Source organism: Myotis lucifugus, unplaced genomic scaffold (genome assembly GCF_000147115.1).
Source record: "Myotis lucifugus unplaced genomic scaffold, Myoluc2.0 scaffold_0, whole genome shotgun sequence".
In the NCBI taxonomy this organism is placed as follows: Eukaryota; Metazoa; Chordata; class Mammalia; order Chiroptera; family Vespertilionidae; genus Myotis; species Myotis lucifugus.
This window is the reverse complement of record NW_005871048.1, coordinates 13,344,164-13,363,606: the sequence shown is the minus strand read 5'-3', so window position 1 is coordinate 13,363,606 and position 19,443 is coordinate 13,344,164. Positions and strand designations below refer to the sequence as shown.

General features: G+C 52.0%; 1 protein-coding gene across 1 annotated transcript in view; it reads right to left on the bottom strand.

The window, feature by feature from the left end:
- The window catches only part of LOC102432247 (colorectal mutant cancer protein), a 232,446-nt gene that overhangs the window by 10,412 nt on the left and 202,591 nt on the right, over positions 1-19,443 (bottom strand). Inside the window, exons 12-15 of the mRNA XM_023756000.1 lie at positions 16,169-16,352; positions 6,746-6,980; positions 3,320-3,526; positions 283-383 (exon numbers count right to left, since the gene is read on the bottom strand). Coding sequence (XP_023611768.1) covers positions 283-383; positions 3,320-3,526; positions 6,746-6,980; positions 16,169-16,352 — 727 coding nt within the window. The remainder of the gene's footprint in view (positions 1-282; positions 384-3,319; positions 3,527-6,745; positions 6,981-16,168; positions 16,353-19,443) is intronic.

Here is a 19,443-nt window from a genome sequence, read left to right as displayed (position 1 = left end):
AGGTGACACCTACACCCTCGCCCGTCACCCCCCCTCTGAAAGGTCTGGTGCCCACATGGCTCTCCACGTCTCACCAGCAAGGACCGGACAGAGGGAGGACCGTCACTAAAGAGACGACAGGCTTCATTACTGAAAGGAAACTCAACTTGTGAGCCAAACCTCACGGTGATATAGCTGAAGCTCTGCCTTCCTGATCCTGGATGCTGGCCTGAGCAGCAAGAGAAGGAGTAAAGCTTCGCTCCCAGAATCAGTGGTTGTTGGGGTCCTGGGAAGGGTGCTTACCGACGGATGGCACTGGTGAACTCTGCAGCCAGCTCACTGTCGCTGTACGTGGTCCTGAGTTCGGCCAGTGAGAGAGCTGGGGAGGCAGCGTCAGCACACTCCTGAGAACAGCAAGCACATGCCTGTTAGACCTGGAGCCAATGGGAAGTGACAATTCCGCTCTAGGTGGCCGTGACCTCCGACCTCCGCAGGCTGGCCGTGGGTGCCGACCACTCCCTGTGGGCTCCGAGCGCTCCCTGGGAGCCGGGCACTGGTCTAAGTGGCCACACACATATCCTCTCACTTAATCATCATGGTGATACTCTGAGGTAGGTGCTATCATGATCCCCATGCTACCCAGGAGGAAACGAAGGCCGAGGCCACACTGCCCCAAGTCTCCAGCCAAGACAGGGAGAAGTGAGGATCCCAACCTAGGTCGGGGGCTGCCGCCGATCAGGGCTCTTCACCACTGAGCCAGCCTCTCGTACTCATGGAGACAAGTGGGGAATAGCAGGTGAGAATCCTCCCCCAGCCCCACTTCTCCTGGGGAGAGAACCAGTCTTCTCCACCGTTAGGAGCTTTAGCGAGGTCAGTGTAATCCCTAGGAAACCCAGAAAGAAGGAGGAAAGCAGGAGTGCACCCTCCCATGTGATAGATCTGATCAGGACACTGGCATCTCCAAACCAAATGAACTCCCACATCCTACAGAGTCACACTACTTCTCCAACAGCATCACACCCGTCCGCGGGCTCTAACAGAGCCGCAGCCACGCTGCACAGGACAATGGCTGGGGAGGGTGCTCATCTGACGGTTTGCTCAACAGACCTTTACTGAGCACCTACAGCACCCCAGGCTGGCGAAGAAATCACCTGTGATCGCTGTAGGTGTTCGTTTACCTGATGTAAACAGTTACATGGTGCTGGGATGAGAGCTGCACAGAAGTGCGAATTTGATGCTGGAAATCCAGACGACGGGAGGGCTCTGTGTCTCCCTCAGCCCTGGATATAGAAACGCCACCACGCCCAGGGGGTCCCCTCCCTCTGTCTAGCCCTCCACCTGCATGGCTCTCCCTCCCTCTCGCAGTCCTGCAGACCCAGCCCACCCCGCCCCAGGCCATGGACGCTGGGAGATTGCAGCAGCCTCCCTTTTTGTATGTCAACTCCCGTTGATGTGAACATTTCCTAAGACTCCTAAAGACAGGAACAGCTTTGTCTCGCCCATGCCTCTCCCTGAACATGCGCGGTAGTATCTGTTGCAGGGAGACAAGAAGTGCAAAGACCTAATGCCCTAACTTGGGTGAGACTTAGTTCCAGCTTGTTGTCTGGGGGAAGTCTTACAACAGGGACCCTATCTATAGAGCAAGAGTGGATGTCCTGGACCCAAATCTGTCTTGTCACCTGTTTTTATAAGGCCCAGAGGCTAAGAATTGTTTTCTATTTTTAAAATCATGCAAAAAAATTGAGAAAATATTTTGTGATGTGTAGAATCAGATTGAGGACGTTTTTAGCAAAGGCCAGCGTAGGAGTACCCTAATTAAGTTAATAACAATGTACCTACCTATATAGTTTAAGTTTAAAAAATTTGGCTCTCAAAAGAAATTTCAATCGTTGTACTGTTGATATTTGGCTCTGTTGACTAATGAGTTTGCCGACCACTGCCCTAAAGGATTGACTCTGACTCCTTACAGTTCTCCAATCCTGGCTCTGGACAGTCTGCTTCATCTACCAACAAATAAGGAAAATGAATAGCCCAGAAGGGAGATTTTATTGAAACTGTAAATGGTTCCAATATTTGAAGGACAAGAGAATCAGCTTATTCTAGTTTCATTACCTGAACAACCCAAGATACTTTTATAATGCTCCTTACTCTAATGTTAAAAAAAAATCATCCGGCCTTTTCCATCAAAGAGACTTCTGTACTTTGAAGCCATTCCACAAAACAGTGCTTCCCTCAGTCAAAATAAATACCAGGAAGGAGGGGAAAAGGCTCTGTGGGCTTCTGGCAGGACCCCCGAGAGCCGTTCCCACCACACCCTGAGAGCTCACACACTGGGGCTCTGTCTCTCGGGCTTTGTCCCCAGGTGACTGCTAATAAACAGGTTGCACAGAGTTTCACGGGGTAGGCATGGAACAGGAAACCAGCTCCCCGAGCCGGGCCTACTCTATAAAACAGCACTGCGCAGGCCCTGCCCACAGGGGCAGAAGCTGCATGGTGCACTCGCAAGCCAGGTGACCTTCCCAAAGCCCACGCTGTGTCACCCCCGGGGCAAACCCTCCAGCACAGCAGCTGGGTCTGCAGCCAACGTGTCCATCCCTCTTCCCTCCAGGCACTCCATCGCCTGGAGTGGACTTGCTTTCCCCCAACCCTCTTCATCCCACTCTCCACAGGGTTTCAGCTCAGGAAACTGGTCCCGAACCCCCAAACCCGATTCCGCGTCTGGGCTGCGGCCTCCCAGCACACGTGGGAGCGATCCTCCCACTGGGACATTTTGTCACTGTGCTAGGATCCTCTATTTGCTCCACAGTGTCCCCCGCTGGAGTATAAACCTGGAATTGCCCCCAGCGCCTGGCCAGGACCAAGTCACAATTTGTCAAATGAACGGATAACTGAGGCAGCTGGGGTCCCGGGAGAGCTGGCCCCGCTGGAGCCACGTTACGGACGCCCTGGCTCCTGAGGAGGGAGAGGAGAGCAGAGTGCAGCTGTGGCGCGTTGGGCAGCAGGCTTCAAAGTCTTAGCTGTTTAGGGGGTGACAGTTCACTGCCACATGGCATCAGCAAGTGGCTTCTGTCCCAGGGGCACAACCCCTCCCCCCCCAACATGCGGGCTGTGAGAAGCCGCCGCTCCTTAGACCAGCAGTCACATATGCCCACGAGTCTTGGGCCTGAAACAAACCGAGGGCAGGAGGAGCCAGCATTTGCTAGGTAACTAGAAGGGCTTGCAGGTCCTACGCCAGTAAGGAAAGTGAGGCCCAGGGCCCTGCCCACATGGCAGTGAGTGGTGGGAAGGGGGCAGGAAGTGAGGCCCGAGCCCTGGGGGTCCTGAGCCCCTCTGGCCCTACCTTGCCAGGCTTGTCTTTGCCGCCGCTGCTGGTGGAGCTGAGGGACCGCATGCGCTGCTCCTTGTGCTCCTCCACCTCGGACTTCAGGTGCTCGATGTGCACCAGGTAGGCCTGCTCCTGGGCCTCCCGGGTGCTCAGCTTCAGCTCCAGGGCCTTCTTCTCCTTCTCCAGCAGGTAGAGCTGGGCCTTCAGCTCAGCCATCTCCTCCTACAGATGGACACAGAGCGGGGGAAGGCAGGCAAGTGAGAGGGTCTGCGGCTATAAGCAAGGACGCGGTAGCTATTCCCTTGCACTGGGGACAAGGGCGGGGAGGAGAATGACAGCTGTCCCAGGGCACGTGAAGGACTGCCCTGTAGACAATCCCGCGCTGTCCCCTATGGACCAGAATTGAGATGAGTGAACAGAAGATCCAGGCAAGCAGATTCTGGTCACCATGAGGAGAAACTTTCTAACAGCTGCCGTCCCTGTCCCCTGCAAAGGGCTCCGCTGCCTGGGTGGGACCCAGTCTTCCAGTGTGGGGAGACTAAGCGCCGTCGGTCAGAGAGGTTACACACAAGGTAGGGTCTGCTTTGCCATTTTCCAAGGCACCAACCCACATATTTGTTCACCCCTGATGGCAACCTTGGTGCCCTGTACCTGAGTCAGACAGGAAGGGAGCGCCCCCGGCAATGATATCGCCCCCAAATGAAAGCAACAGAAACAGAGTCCTTCGTAGGTGACTTACTGATGAGTAACGTCTCAAAGTATCTTAGAGAACCCAGAATAGAGGTTTTTTTTGTGGAGAATAAGTGTGACTCCAAAATGGGACAGTGCCGTGCTGGGACCAAGAGCCCGACAACAATGATAATCACCCGTACTTGGTGAGCACGCAACACCGTTTAGATGTTCACACAAAGTAAGTCATTTAATCCTTCCAACCTCAGGTAGGAATTATGAGTCTCTCCATTTATGGATGGAACAATGAGGCACACAGAGGGAATACACCCACTGGGTGAACTGTGGGCCAGTGTGTGAAGCCAGGCCATCTGCTCAGAACCCAGGCTCCTAGCCACCAAGCTCTAGCCCGTGCCCACCATCACATGACCACCAGGCTCCCCAGCTGCCTCCATGACCTTACTGAAGGGGAGTCTTCCCAATGCTGAGTCACTGCCTTGATAGGGATTCGCCACGGTCACTGACTCGAGTCACCCCGGAGTCACCCTCACCTGAGGTGACAAGCCTCACGCCTGGTGTGCTGCCCTGGATACGCCAGCCTCGGGGGGAAAACCTAGCGGGCACCCATCACAGCTTATAACACTCAGGACTGGGGGCCATTAGACACGGAGAAGGCAATGTGCTCAGCGACTACCCAAGAGGAGATGCCAAACCTTTCCTGCAGATGAGACATAAAACCAGAACGAAGGGTTTTGACACACTGAGCCCTTCTCATCTTTTGCCAAAAGCACAGGATTCTGAAGGTCCTGGGAACTCTGCACACTGAGCTAACGTGGACAGTCAGATCCAGCACAAATGTGAAGGCAAGCCTGGAAGAAGGAAAGGTGGGTGCCAGCGATGGGAGAGGAAACGCCTACGGGGAAAGGTAAGGCGGCTGCTGTGCTGGCAACGGAGGCTCAGCCCAGATGGAGGCCCGGGACCTGGGCTTGTAGCACCCACTCGAGGGCAGGGCAGAGCCAGGACTGAGACCCGACACGCCAGGACTCAGAGGACGGCCTAGAATCAGAGACGAGGAAGTTTCCTTTCCAGAGATGCGGCAGGAGAACTGGCCGCTGCTCTGGCTCTGGGTGGGAGAGAAAGAGAAGCCTCTGAGGAATCAGAACCACCACTGGGCCATGCGTGGACGTGGAACAGGAATCCTAAGCCGAAACTGTAACAAAAGGAACCTAAACCTCTCGTGCCCTCAGGTCCCAACACATCTAAGCGCAGAACCACCAGCCAGGACACTTACCCGCCGGGGCCCGAGGACCCACGGCAGACACAGCTTCACCAAAGATGAACGTGCGAACATTCTCCCCCAAACACAGAGAGAAAGTGGAAATGAGTCGGGTTAAAGCAGAAGCAGCATTTGTGAGAACCAGAAATAACAAGTGAAAAACTAGAAAATAAATATTTAAAACAAAGAGATAAAGGAAGAGGAATTGTAACGAGGATAGGATATTTAAAGAAAGAGGAGTGGATCTGAAAAGGGGCCGAGTGAATCACTGGAAATGAAAAGGTGTTCAGGAAAGATCATATACAAGAAGTAAAACCCCCAGGAAACTCGAGTTTCTCAGCAGCGAGTCTGGAACGAAATGGGGAAATGCAACCTTATCTTCTGCCACAGCGCTGGGACGGTGAGCGGTGAGCGAGTTCTCGCACACACCCCAGGACACGCAGGGAGGGGCGCTGACTTGATGCTGGGGGCTGGGCCAGACGCTGGCAACAACTGCCCCCATCAGGGTCTGATGGGGCGCTTCTCTCCAAGCTTCCTATAATTTCTGCTCTTCTAGGAAATTTCCATCATGTGCCCACATTTTATTTTTCAAGTAGCAGTGTTCTCATCGGGATGTCATGATCTGGTTGACTAAACCATTGGCCACACAATGGCATACAATCTCCAGCCCTCCTCCCCTCCCTGGAGGTCCAGAGGCTGAAAGTGTCAACCCTCTCATCATGTGCGTGGTCCGTATGGTGACCACCTCCGTCCTGAAGCTATCGGGGTCCTTCCACGTCACCTCATGACTTAACCAAGACCCTCCTGTCACTCAGGAAGTTCCAAGCTCCGTGCCAAGAACTGGGAACACATCCCAGATTTAATCTTTATCGTACCAGAGCTGCCTCCTGAGAAAGCACGTAGCGGGTGAAGGCCTTGTGCTTGGCAATCCTGGCTGGAAATGAGAAATGTGCACTGCTGAAGGGCGCACTTAACTAACACTTCCTGGTAGGAGGCACCGGCTGTCCCGGAAAGCACCCCCTGCCCCAGAGACGCCGCCGCAGCCAGGATGCACTGCCGGAGATCTACCAGGAAACACTAACTGGGCAGCCCTAGCAAACCGCGCCGGCGGGTGTTGTGATCCGAGCAGGGTCCACGCGGCACCCAAGGGACAAGGGTGTCAGGAAACGGCTCTCGTCCAAATTCTGCCCTCTGCCTTGCCCTGCTCGCTGGCCTCAGAGGCTGCTCCAGCTGCAGAGGTCTGAGGTGGCTTCTCCTGGGGAACGAGGAGGCCAGCTCACCCCTTCAGGAACACCCCCGGCCCAAGGGAGCCCCTGACTGGAACTGTCTGTCCGCATCTACAACGAGGCGCTGGGGTTCCCCTGGGGAGAGGCTTCTGAGCAGGAAAGGGCTGACTTCTCATCATCAGCTGCCCTGTCTCAGGGGCCTTTCTCTCCTCCCGATGACAGTGGAGTAAATGGGAACAGAGTTCTCGAACCCTCCCCCCACCCCCATACCTTCATGGCCATCAGCTCCTGCATCAGCACTGCATTCTCGAGGTCCAGCCGCTGGCTGTCTCCCCGGGGCTTGACATCGTAGCTGAGAGGGTCGATGTGGATGCTCTCCAGCTCCAGCATGGTCAGCTTGACTGCCGCCCTGTCGTTCTTGAGCTGCTGGATGTAGTCCTTCAGCCTCTGCTCGTCCTCCTTCGTGAACTCCGTGTCGCAGCTGCTGGCCGTGGAGCTGGTCGTGCTGAGAAGACAGACAAGGAGAAGCCATCACATTTCCAAGTCACCGCTACCAGGTCCTTTCTCCTCGCTCTTCTCCACACCCCGTCTCTCCAACAGTATTTAGATGGCAGTCCAGGGAGAAAAAGGCATTCTTCATGGCATAGTAAATTGATACCACCTTTTAGGAAATGAATGTAAAAAATAACAGAAATATTTATACCCTTTAGCACAACAGTGCAGGACCTAGGAGTGAATCCTAAGGAAGTAATTCCACAAAAGCAATGAGATACACACAAAGGTGTTTCATGGAATAGAGGATTTAGTGAGTCAGTACACAGCAAAAAAAGGGGAAATTATGTAGACATTAGAGTAGTAATTACGACAATGGTGGAGATGTTTTTTTTTTGTTTGTTTTTTTTAAAAAATATATTTTATTGATTTTTTACAGAGAGGAAGGGAGAGAGATAGAGAGTTAGAAACATCGATGAGAGAGAAACATCGATCAGCTGCCTCCTGCACATCTCCTACCGGGGATGTGCCCGCAACCCAGATACATGCCCTTGACCGGAATCGAACCTGGGACCTTTCAGTCCACAGGCCGACGCTCTATCCACTGAGCCAAACCAGTTTCGGCACGACAATGGTGGAGATGTTTTAAGTGAGGAAATAGGGTAAAAATCACACGTGAGTCATAAATATAGGTGTATATGTAGACAGGACTTAAAAAAGGGATATGTTAAGGCCCGTGGTCAGCAAACTGAGGCTCGCGAGCCACGTGCGGCTCTTTGGCCCCTTGAGTGTGGCTCTTCCTAAGCCTTTGGAGTATCCTAATTAAGTTAATAACAATGTACCTACCTATATAGTTTAAGTTTAAAAAATTTGGCTCTCAAAAGAAATTTCAATCGTTGTACTGTTGATATTTGGCTCTGTTGACTAATGAGTTTGCTGACCACTGTGTTAAGGGAACAAAGCAAGTTGAAAAACAGAATACCTATGGCATGATTCATAGATTGTGTGTATATGTGTACATACATGTATGTGCACACGTGTCCCTGACTGCTGACAGCAGTCCCCTCGGGGTGAGACGTAGGAGGAGCAACAGTGAAGAGCGAAGGTTTGTACCATGGAAACCATAGTGTGTGTAATATTGCCACAACAACGGAGAAAGCGGCATGCTCCCAGGCCTCCCCAGCATCCCTCCAGAATAATGACTGAGTATAATGTCCACCACAGGGACTCAGATGGGTCCAGAGGGCCCTTGGCCACTACACTGCATGGTGACCGGGCAGGGGCTGCAGACATGAGGCTGAGCGCTTTGGGAAAACCGAGGCTATGGCCCTCAGGAGGGTCTGGCCTTTGCCAGCAGCGGGCAGGCAGCCCCAATGGCTCAGAATGAGGCCCACTCCACCCAGCCAGGCCTTGGGCATCTGAGCCGGTGTGGACCTACCGCCCTTTCCCGGGACCTGCACTGGACCTGCCCATGCTTGCTGTGGCCCTCATGGAACTGGCTTTGGAAAGATGTCAGGAGAGCAAAGAGGCACCCCGAGCTCCCATGAAAACAGGCCAGCTAGGCATTGTCATCTCTGTCATTACAGATTTGGAAACAGGCTCAGAGTCATTAAATGGCTTGTCTGGTCTAAAGGCTGGAAACTGGTGGGACTGAACTCCGGCCACAGCCTTTTCATTCCACACCTCTGTCCTCCCAAGAATCCTGTTGCGAGAAGCTGTGCCCGGAGCAAGGAGTGACATCCACAGGCTGTTGGCTGCCCTGAGCTCAGGCCCATTCTCCTCAACTTACACTAGAACAGATGTGACGAGGCCCCTAACTCAGGCAGATGTAACGTTCCCATAACCTAGGTGTGACCCAGGGCTGGTCCACTCTCACGTGAGACACATTATCAAGCTGGTCGTGCACGAGAGGAAGAGAACATTTTAGGGCTTGGGGTGGTTTTCAAGTCAGAGAACTCTTTCCTCCTCAGACAGGGAGCTCATGAACACCAGAAACAACTGGTCTACCCCGAAGGATAAGTGGGCATCGGCACTGTAGCTTGTGAGGTAATGGGACCCTCCCCAATTCTCTAGGGAGAGGCCACTACCCTCTTGGGCTGCTGTGGTGGGTGCCAGTGATTCCAAGCAGGTCTCTGACACCAGACAGACCTGAGTAAATGCACTTCCTCCGCCACTCCCCAGCTTCATGGCCCAGAGTAAATCACCAAGCTTTCTGGGCTGCGGTGAAGTGGGGATCCTCAGAATCCCCCTGTCACCTGCTTGTGGAAAGGGGACATGGGCCCTGAAGCAGGCAGAGCCAGCGAGTGCTGTCACAGAGACTTTGGTTCTGGGGGAGGGGGCACCCCCCCCCCCCCCCCCCCCGCGCCAACACTAGACCCGGGAACTCCCACTAGGGATGTCAGACACCTGCCAGGTTACCCAGAAAACCCGTCTGAGGGAGAGCAAGGCGGCAAGTGCTTGACCTGATTTGAGAAACCACCAAGACCCACCTGGGGACGGGAGGGAGGGTGGCCAGAGGCTGGCAGGCTTTAGGGTGGCCTGGAACCCTCTGGGTCCTAGGGCTTGATCCCCAGCCGTGGGGGTTGGTGGGGGAGAGGGTAGGACTTTTGTTTTACCATCTCTGCTAAGGGTTTAGAGTTCAGAGAGGAAGGAAAGGAGAAAAGAACAGAAGAGCTCTTGCACAGATCCTACCCCCGTCAGAAGCTCAGAGCTTTACAATGCTTTTACCAGGGGAAAGTTGAATTTCAAGATAAGTGCCCCGGCCCCACACCCCTCCAGCTCCCCTCTCTCCCTTCCAGGACACCAGCGGGGAGCAGACCAGGCGAGGTTAATTACAATCCTGCTTTGTGCCCTTAATGTTCCACTGCGGAATATGATCATGATGATGGTAGGAGGGAAGCCACTGGCCTTTTCTCTGGCCTCCTGCAGACAAAGGCGCTGCGGTCTCCCGAGGGCTCGCTGCCGGCGCTGGACAAGGGTTAAGTCATCCATTAACTCTCCGCCTGGAACACTGGATGATCTCAGTAGTCAAGAGTGAATAAATCACTTTGCAGGGTAGGAGGCGGTGCGTGATCTCCGAGAGGGACGGTGGAAAGGGCTGCAGACGAAGACCCAGCCCACTGCAGGATGGGGAGCTGCACAGTGTTGTGTTTTGCTCTGGTTTTGCGAGGAGCTGGGCCAGATCACGTGGGGTGTCCTTTCCGTGACGCTCTGCTTGAGCCCTCTCACGCTGGCTTTGCTCTGTGTCGGGCACTGCCCCCAGGTGCCTGCAGCCGGGGAAGCCTGCACTGCTCAGGCCCGGGACACCCGCCCTCTGCCTGCCTGGCCAAGCAGGACGTGGGTGCAGGTGGGTTCGAGCCGTTGGTTTCAATGATCCTCTCTGCCCTTCTCCACCATGTCTCATCCTTGTGCTCAAGACAACTCCCTTGCCTGCTTTTAAGAAGAAAAATCATTTTTTTGGAGCTTCCTCAGCTTGTCTTGGGAAAAAGCTAGAAGGGTGTTTCCTTTGCCTTGAAAACCAGGGATGTATTTTTCCTGAAGTTTTTTCGTTTTACTGGCCCCCAGCGAGGAGCAGCTTGTTTTCAGAAGGAAAGTGCCACGAGACTGGCCTTCTGTTTTGCTAAACACTTAGACTGCATTAGGAGGGAGGGGCTGGCCCACGTGACGCTTGGCCACTCAGCCACTCCTAAGTGGCTCTGGTCCTCCGAGAAGAAGGCTGCCTCTCTGTCTCTCTATCCCTCTCTCGTGACAATTCTTAGTCACGAAGGACTAAAAGCACTAAACACCATCCAAACTTCTGAGGTCTCTAATGCCCTCGAATGGTTATCAGAACTCTCCAGGAAGAGAAGTGGAGGTTAAATGAGGGAAAATTATAGAACAAAATACAGGCGTGGGAAAATCTGCTGCCAGATAACCAAAGTCCTCAAAAACCGCCGGGTGCCAGGAAGGAGAAACAGCGGGAATTGAAAAGAGAAACCGAGACACTGAGGAGAGAGAGTCTGTATTTTTGCAGCCGTTTTTAAAGATGCCATTATAATGGTGTTGGAAAGCAGGCATCTGTAAAACAGAAGCCCTATTCCCGGTTCGGTCCCTGGGAACACACCAGGATAGACACCGTGTGTCCTGACAGCTATACTGTTGCTAACAATGTCCCTGGCATTAGGAAAATGAAACATTATAAACGATTTTCAAATCACTAATAATTGATAACAATTAAAATATCAAGGGTATTGTTTTGCCTACAGATTAGCCCAATTGAAAAAAAATGTATGGGCCCCAGTCTTAGGCAGGGTGTGGGGGACAGGCCCTCCCAGGCCCTGGCTGCAGAGTAACTGACCACGCGCAGAGGGCTATTGGCCATTTGCAACGTCAATCATTTTTGAGCCAGCACATTCTGCTTCTTAGACCTGGTCCCACAGCAACAGCACTAGAGGGGCAGGCCGAAGGACAAGGGTGGCGGCGGCAGCAGTGTCCCACCAGTGAAAAACCGGATACGGCTGTGCACCAGGAGGAGGCTGTATAAATACACGGTGACTGCCACCCAAAGGAAAGCTGCAGCGGCTGACAAAGGGCTCGTGGAAAGATGTATAAAAACATAATGTGAAGGGGAAAAAGCAAGTTTCAAGGGAGTCCACGTGACAGGACCCTCATCAGGCTGAAAATTAGGTGAGTGTCACATTTTTAAAGATGCCATGTTTTGGCCTGCTGAGTGCATACCTTCTCTCTTCTTTCTGGACCTACCCCTTCTCTTCTCCATCCACGTGGCTCCTGTGGGAACCGTGGCCACAGGTGACCGGGGGAGGCCCTTAAGCCCAGCTGGTAAGATGTCCCTCCCCAGGATTTTCTTACTTTCACACCAGTGAAACCAGTCAGCCTGGTGCACAAAGGCAGGCGGTGTGCTGGTTTCCTGCCGTCTGGGGAGACTGCCCACAGCAGGGGGCGAAGGGGGCCGGGCAGGCTGGGTGTGGGCTGGCCTGGCTGTGCTCAGGGCCTCTCTGCCTTCACCCCGGGACGCGGCTCCTGTGTGGAGATCCGATATCCTTCCAGCAAGATCCCCTTTTGTTCAAGCTATTTCAGTCCTTTCTGTCACTGGCAACCAAGGGTCTTAATAAAAAAATGGACAATCTGTGGGCATATACCCCAAACTGTCTGCAGTATCCTTTCCAGTGAGGGTCCTAGCATGGAGAATTTTATGTAATGCCTGGTTTTATTTTTTACAATGAGCATTTAATTCTTTTGAAATCAGGAAGTTAGGTCTTAAAGAAAAAGAAAAAAGCATTTCAGGTCTCTGCCTAGTTTTCATAGGACCCAACAGATAAGTGACCAGGTGTCTGAGCAGGAGGCCCGCGCACCATGCAGGCGTGGTGGGGAATGGCTCTGAGCGGGACTTAGGATTTCCAAACACCTGCAAGCGTGAACTCCACGGCTTCCAATGAACTCTTCTGAGACTTGGATGTTTTTCAGAGACACGGAAAGGTGATGGTTACAGCAGCCGGATCTGGTCCGACTCTTACTCCCTGCAGCTTGCTGCTGATGGTGGCACGGGCCTGTCCTAACCGGGTGGCTGTTTCAGTCCCTTCATCCTTTCAGTGGCCATGATCCCTGTCCCCAAGGAGCCTTTATCTTAATCAAGACGAGCTTAGAGGGCGAGGGCTGGGCATCCTGAGCTCCATTGGCCTCCATTCCAGTTTCGGGATTTGCCCAGTGTGGTCAGCCAGGCGGCATCCTGGCTCCCTGGCAGTGCCCAGGGCTCACCACAAGGCTGCAATCCCCATTCTCACACCATGGTCCCCACCTGATAGGGGACAAAAGGGACTCAATTCTAGTCTCGGCAAGGGACTCGCTGGGCTTATTCTGTCTTAGGCACACGTCCTTTTGTAGATTGAGATAGATGACTGTGCTTCTACCAAATGAACTGAAATTGTGACGCTTGACAGAAAGGGAGGGTTTAAGAATTCCCATTTCCAACAGCTTAGTCCATTTGCCTCTCTGCTGTGATAATGTTGACAAAGTGCTCCAGGCAACCAACATTACCTAGTTACTGTCCATTAAGATGATTACACCTTCGGATGAGGCCAGGGCTCTTTTCAAGAGTAAAACAGCAGTGTCCCTGGGTTCCTGCCAACAGTCAACTGATGGGCTAGCTGCCACTTAAAAATATATATATATATATTTTTATTGATTTCAGGAAGGGAGAGGGAGAGAGAGAGAAGCATCAATGATGAGAATCATTGATCAGTTGCCTCCTGCACACCCCCTACTGGGTACTGAGCCCGCAAACCTGGGCATATGCCCCAACTGGGAATCAAACCATGACCTCCTGGTTTGTATGTCAACGCTCAACCACTGAGCCATGCTGGTCGGGAGTTACCACGTTTTATTCTCCTTGCTGGTCGCTACTCTTCTGCTCCTTTCCAAAACCATGACCCTCTTGCCATCAGGAGCTGTCCGTGTGCTGCCAGGCAAGGCACCGGGGCCTGGCACTCAGCATTTCTTTCCTGAGACCCTGAGGAGCAGCTGATGGATACTCTGATTGGAATTCTCTACGCCAGTGGTTACAGTGGGGGAATGGGGATGAATGGAGCCACATAAAGCCCCAACCCAGAAAGCCCATTTTCTTTCTTTCTTCCATAAACTGGACATGGGAGGATGTCTGAACTAGAACGGCAAGATTTACAAACAAAACGAATTATTAGATGGAAGGGCTTGGTGGCTTGAGCCCATGTGCAGCATAAAGTAGTCTAGCTGTGTCATGACCTGAGAATGTGGGTGCACATGACAGCCCTGTGTGTGGTGCTTCTGTATCCACTCTGAGCTGCTCTGATTTGGGTGGGTGTGGGAAAGTGAACTTTTAGGAAGAACGGAGTGAAATCTGAGCTGAAGTCCTCTGTCCTTTGATGGGAAGACCCACTGGTGACTGAAACTAGTGTGAGGGCCATTCTTCAGTGAGCTCACCCTTGAAAAGGGGCTGTGTGCTGAATGGGTCTTGACCTGCTGAGATGTGTGATCTGAAAGTAAGTGTCTTTATGAAAATTGCCTCAAAAATCAAGGCTTGCTATGCCCCAGTATTTCTAACAAATTTTCAAAACCAGGATTTCCACTAAATGAATGGTGAGATTTCCCATTCCTGACTCCAAATTTGTCTCTGACTTGGATTAAAACAACGAAATTATTTTTGGGTTTGGGAGGTGTGAGCAAAAATCTGTAGCACTCGCTTTATAAGCTACTGGAATAGCATGCATTTCCTGTCAACCCAATTCTTATGCTCACTAATTCAACAGCAAGATCACTGACAAGATGAGAACGACATTCTATTCTAAATGAACACGGAAATTATGGATTGCACACATCTGGAAAAGCCATTACGAAGATCATCTGCTTTCCGAGTTCAGGCAGAAGAATCTGGTTTTTAGAAAAAAATAAATTATAATCTGTGCTTCACTGAATAAGACAATTGTTGGTGGAGTTGAGAGAAAATGAGTCTCTTGTGTCTGTGGGCACCTGGCCAAGTGCCTCGTCGGGGATGTCCCCTTTCCTGAGGCACCGGGGCCAGGACAGGTAAATGGATGCACCTGGGCAGATGACTGTGTCCTGCCGTGGGAAAGAGAGATGGAAACAGTGAATTGCTCTCAGGCACCAAGGAGACATCAGTATTTCTCCTTCGGCTCTTGAGAGTCAATCTATCCTTATGTGGTTCTAGCCACTTAATCTGCAAGTACACACTGGGTTTTTTTTTTGTGTGTGTGTGACTATATATATATATATAATTTTTTACAGAGAGGAAGGGAAAGGGATAGAGAGTTAGAAACATCAATGAGAGAGAAACATTTATCAGCTGCCTCTGGCACACCTCCTATTGGGGATGTGCCCGCAACCAAGGTACATGCCCTTGATTGGAATCAAATCTGGGACCTTTTAGTCCACAGGCCGATGCTCTATCCACTGAGCCAAACCGGTTAGGGCTGTGTGTGTATGTTTTTAAAAATATATTTTTATTGATTTCAGAGAGGAAGGGAAAGGGAGAGAGTCAGAAACACCAATGATGAGGGAGAATCATTGATTTGCTGCCTCCTGCACCCCTCCTCCCCCCGGCCCAGGGATTGAGCCCACAACCCGGGCACGTGTCCTGATCGGGAATCGAACTGTGACCTCCTGGTTCATAGGTCGATGCTCAATCACTGAGCCTCGCCAGCAAGACAACACTGTGTTTTAATGTCATGAGGTCCAACCTGGTAGAGTGGCAACAATGATATGCTTGGTGCTGAAGTCCTGGTTTGAGCCCTGATTTCCCTCTGGTCTACCAGCCCTGTGACCTTATATGGGCAAGTCACTTACATGTCTCTAAGCCCAGGATTTTTCACCTGTGAAAATGGGGGTACGTTACCCCTCTTGTCTTTTAAGATTTAATTATCATGTAAGAATTCCTAACAAAGTACTTCCTAGACTGAGAGCTGGTATGGAAAGGGAAGGCATTCATGTTTTTAGGGCTTCGGTGGCAAGCAAAGAGCAGATCACTAGAAAAGGTTTCATGCGAAAGTTTCATGGACGCCCCCACCCCTCATCCAGAAGAATCCGAAAGCTCTAGCAGATTATGCATTATTCACTGCTGTCCTCCTCATCTTTTTCAAGTACTCACTTCAGTTTTCTAGATGCACAGACCTGAACTCAGGCTCATGATCGAGCATCTGTTAAGCGCGTGCTTTGAAGATGGCGTCACCCTTGAGACAAGAGGTGAGGCCAGGAGGCCGCTATTTCCCGGGAGAAGCTCACAGAGGACAGAGACTCAGGAGGAAGGGAGAGGACGGGGCCTAGAAACGGTGCAGGGGTCTGGGCCTCAGGTGATTAGGGTTTATTTGCAACAAATAGCTGTCCCAAATGCTCCTGGGAAATCAATCACTATAAAGAAACGGAAAACAGAAAAACAAAACAACACAGGAGAAAGCCCTGCAGGAAGGCCGGTGCGGGTGCCATCCCTACCACTTTTTTGAACAAATCACCTTCTCTCTGGGCTGCAGTTTCCACAAATGAGAAGGCCCTTTCTAACCCTCCCACTCTGCCTCCCCCTTGGAGGGAGCAGGCTGCAGGCCAGGAGAGAATCTGCCCTCACCCACCCCCTTCCCGCCACGAGCCTGGCCACTGTGTGCCACACCCAGTGAGCAGATGACACGTGGACACATGTCCACCTCACAGAAGCCCAGTTACCTGGTGTGGCTGTTGGAGGACAGGCTCTCCCAGGGCTGCACGCTGCAGCCGGCCACGGCGAAGGCACCCCCGCAGCTGCCGTCCAGCTTCATGAGCAGGGCCTTGGCCGCGTTCTCGGCCGTCTTCCTGCAGTCGTGGGCTCGCTTCAGCATCTGGGTGATGTTCTCATCCCCCGACTGGTCTCCTGAGAGAAGGCAATGGGTTAGTCAGCACAGGCCTAGGCACGACAAGCCTGGGAACAAGGCTGGGGGATCAGCCCTCATTGCTCAGGGCCGAGAGGCAGGGTGGGGAGGAACCAGCAGTGGCGGCCCTGCCCGGACCTGGCTCTGCCACCCAGGAGCTGGGCTTAGGAAGGCATCCCTCTGCTCCGGGCTCCACTGTCCTCATCAACAAATGAGGGGCTGGCCACTCTGAGGTCTGCTTCCAGCTCTGACAGCTATGATTTTCTAATTACCCAGGCTCCCGGCTTCTCCTCCCACCCAGCCACAAGTCCGCTGCTGGGCCATTTCCCCTGTGTTGGCACTTCCCTGTGAACGAGGGCAGGGAGAACCAGAGGAAAAACTCTGTCATATCTCCGGAGCATACAGTTTTGGTTAGAGCTTCGAGTACGCAACGGTGACAAACCTAATGGACAAAGTGAGGACTTGAGATCAGCACTTTCTGCACCGGTGCTACCCCTGACCTCCCTCTCAGCTTTGTCACGGTCCTGGGTTCGATTCCAGTCAAAGGCACGTACCTTGGTTGCATGCTCAATTCAACCCCCTGCCCTGGTCAGGCGTGTGTGGGAGGTAACCAATCGATGTGTCTTTCTCACACTGATGTTTCCCTATCTGTCTCTCCTCCTCCTTTCCACTCTTTCTAAAAATCAATGGGAAAACATGGCTGGTATGGCTTAGTGGTTGAGCACTGACCCATGAACCACGAAGTCACAGTTCAATTCCTGGTCAGGACACATGCCTGGGTTTCAGGCTCACTCACATTGATGTTTCCCTATCTGTCTCTCCTCCTCCTTTCCACTCTTTCTAAAAATCAATGGAAAAACATGGCTGGTATGGCTCAGTGGTTGAGCACTGACCCATGAACCAAGAAGTCACAGTTCAATTCCTGGTCAGGACACATGCCTGGGTTTTAGGCTCAATCCCCAATAGGGACGTGTAGGAAGCAGCTGATCAATGATTCTCTCATCACTGATGTTTCTGTCCCTCTTCTCTTCTCCCTTCCTCTCTCTGAAATCAATAAAAACATTTAAAAACAACAACCACAAAACCTGTCCTGTCCTGGCCGGTATGGGTCAGTGGTTAGAGCATCGGCCAACTCACTGAAGGGTCTTGGGTTTGATTCCCAGACAAGGACACATACCTTGATTGCAGGTTCGATCCCCAGCCCTGGTTGGGGCACATGCAGGAGGCAATCAATAGATGTGTCTTTGTCATATCGATGTTTCTCTCTCTCTCTCTCTCTCTCTCTCTATCTATCTATCTATCTCTCTCTATCTCTACCCTCCTGCCTTCCACTCTCTAAAAATCAATGGAAAAATATTCTTGGGTGAGGATTAACAACAACAAAAACAAACAAACAAATGTTCTGGTCAAACAAGTTACCAGTTTGCTATCTCTACAGCCTAGATCCAAGGTCTTCCCAATATTTTCAATCAAAATTTTATGCCAAAGCTCAAGATACAAAAATAGTAAATGTGGATCTGGCTGAAGTGGGCAGGGGTGGGGTCATGCATTCAGCTGCCCCACCCTTATGCCAAAGCTCAAGATACAAAAATAGTAAATGTGGATCTGGCTGAAGTGGGCAGGGGTGGGGTCATGCATTCAGCTGCCCCACCCTCTCAGCCCACTGCCGAGGCCCAAGGAAACTCCTCCACCTTTAGACAGTTTGAAACCCACTCGTCTAAATCACGTAGAATGAACGCACTGAGTGCCTGCGCCATCAACAAGAAACAAAGAACACCCCACAGTAATGGACACTTTGGGGAAATGTCACTCACTAGTCCTCTTTGCCGAGCAGCTACATGGCTCGTTAGGGCAGGATGACAGGCCCACTGCCACTGCCGGCAGGATGGACAGAGACGGAAGGGGGACCGCTAGGAAGGTGCGGACTCAGCCTCATGGAGAGTGGGGAGCAAACGAGGGCACGCGTGTCCGCAGGGTACGGTGCCCGGGCCTCCCTCGGGCCATTTCTGACCGCCTTTGTGCCTTTCTCCTTCCCACAAATAACATGTTTCCCGCCCCTACCAAGTAACTGTGGAGAGTCGATGCAAGCCTAATAACAGGTACCGTTCAAGGACAAAACGGTTTAAAACATTCCTCCGACACAAACTGGAAATAAGATGATTGATTTTTTCCCCTTTACTAGTAATTGATCAGTTTTCTTAATACATATATTAAAAAAAAAAACTTGACAGCAGGCCAAGATCATTTTAGGATCTGTTTAATATGAGGAATAAAGTTTTATGGCTCAGTTAAAAGACCCTGAAAAATGAGGTTTCTAATGGAAATGCTGGCAGAGTTTCTACTTCTGGGCTGAGATGGTAATACTATTAAAAAAAAACAACAACACCAGAGAGAGGAGTGGAGGATGGTCGCCCGTGCAGACAGAGGCCTGCCACCGTGCTGGGTAATGTGAAGCAGGAAATTAATACCCAGGAAACTTCCTTTCCTTCAGGCGGTTTCAGGTTCCTGCCCACGTCAAAACGGAAGGAGGAAAGCTATGTGGGTGTTCCGTGCAAAAGCTACGCCCCAGCCACCGGGGACCTGGCAGGACGGGGACACTCATTCCAGAGGTGCCCGAGGGTGACCTTGGCAAGGCGTGTCCTGGAAGGACAAGCCCCGATGGGCTCACAGCTCCTGGCCCCCCGTCCGGGGACTCTGGGTCTGCCCACACCGCCCATCGCTGGTGACCCAGTCACTTCAGCTTTCTGTTTACTTGCTGTTGCTTCTCTGAAGCTGCTATAAAGTGTGGGCCCCAGCCTCGGTGCTGCAGAGGGAACCCCTTCCCCGATCTCTCCTGCTTCCCACGCACCAGTTCTACTGCAGACGCCTCACCTTATTACAAGGACGAGGCCGCAGTCAGGTGAGGTTTCAGCCGACGCTGCTAATGAGGATGCCACGCTTGTCTTTTTCAATTAATACTCCTTCTAGTGCAGTGATTCTCAACCTTGGCTGCACATTAGAATCACCTGGGAATCTTTTTAAAATCCTGATTTCTGGGCCTCATCCTCTGGAAATTCTGTTTCTTTTTACTATTGTGGGGCTCACCCCATACAA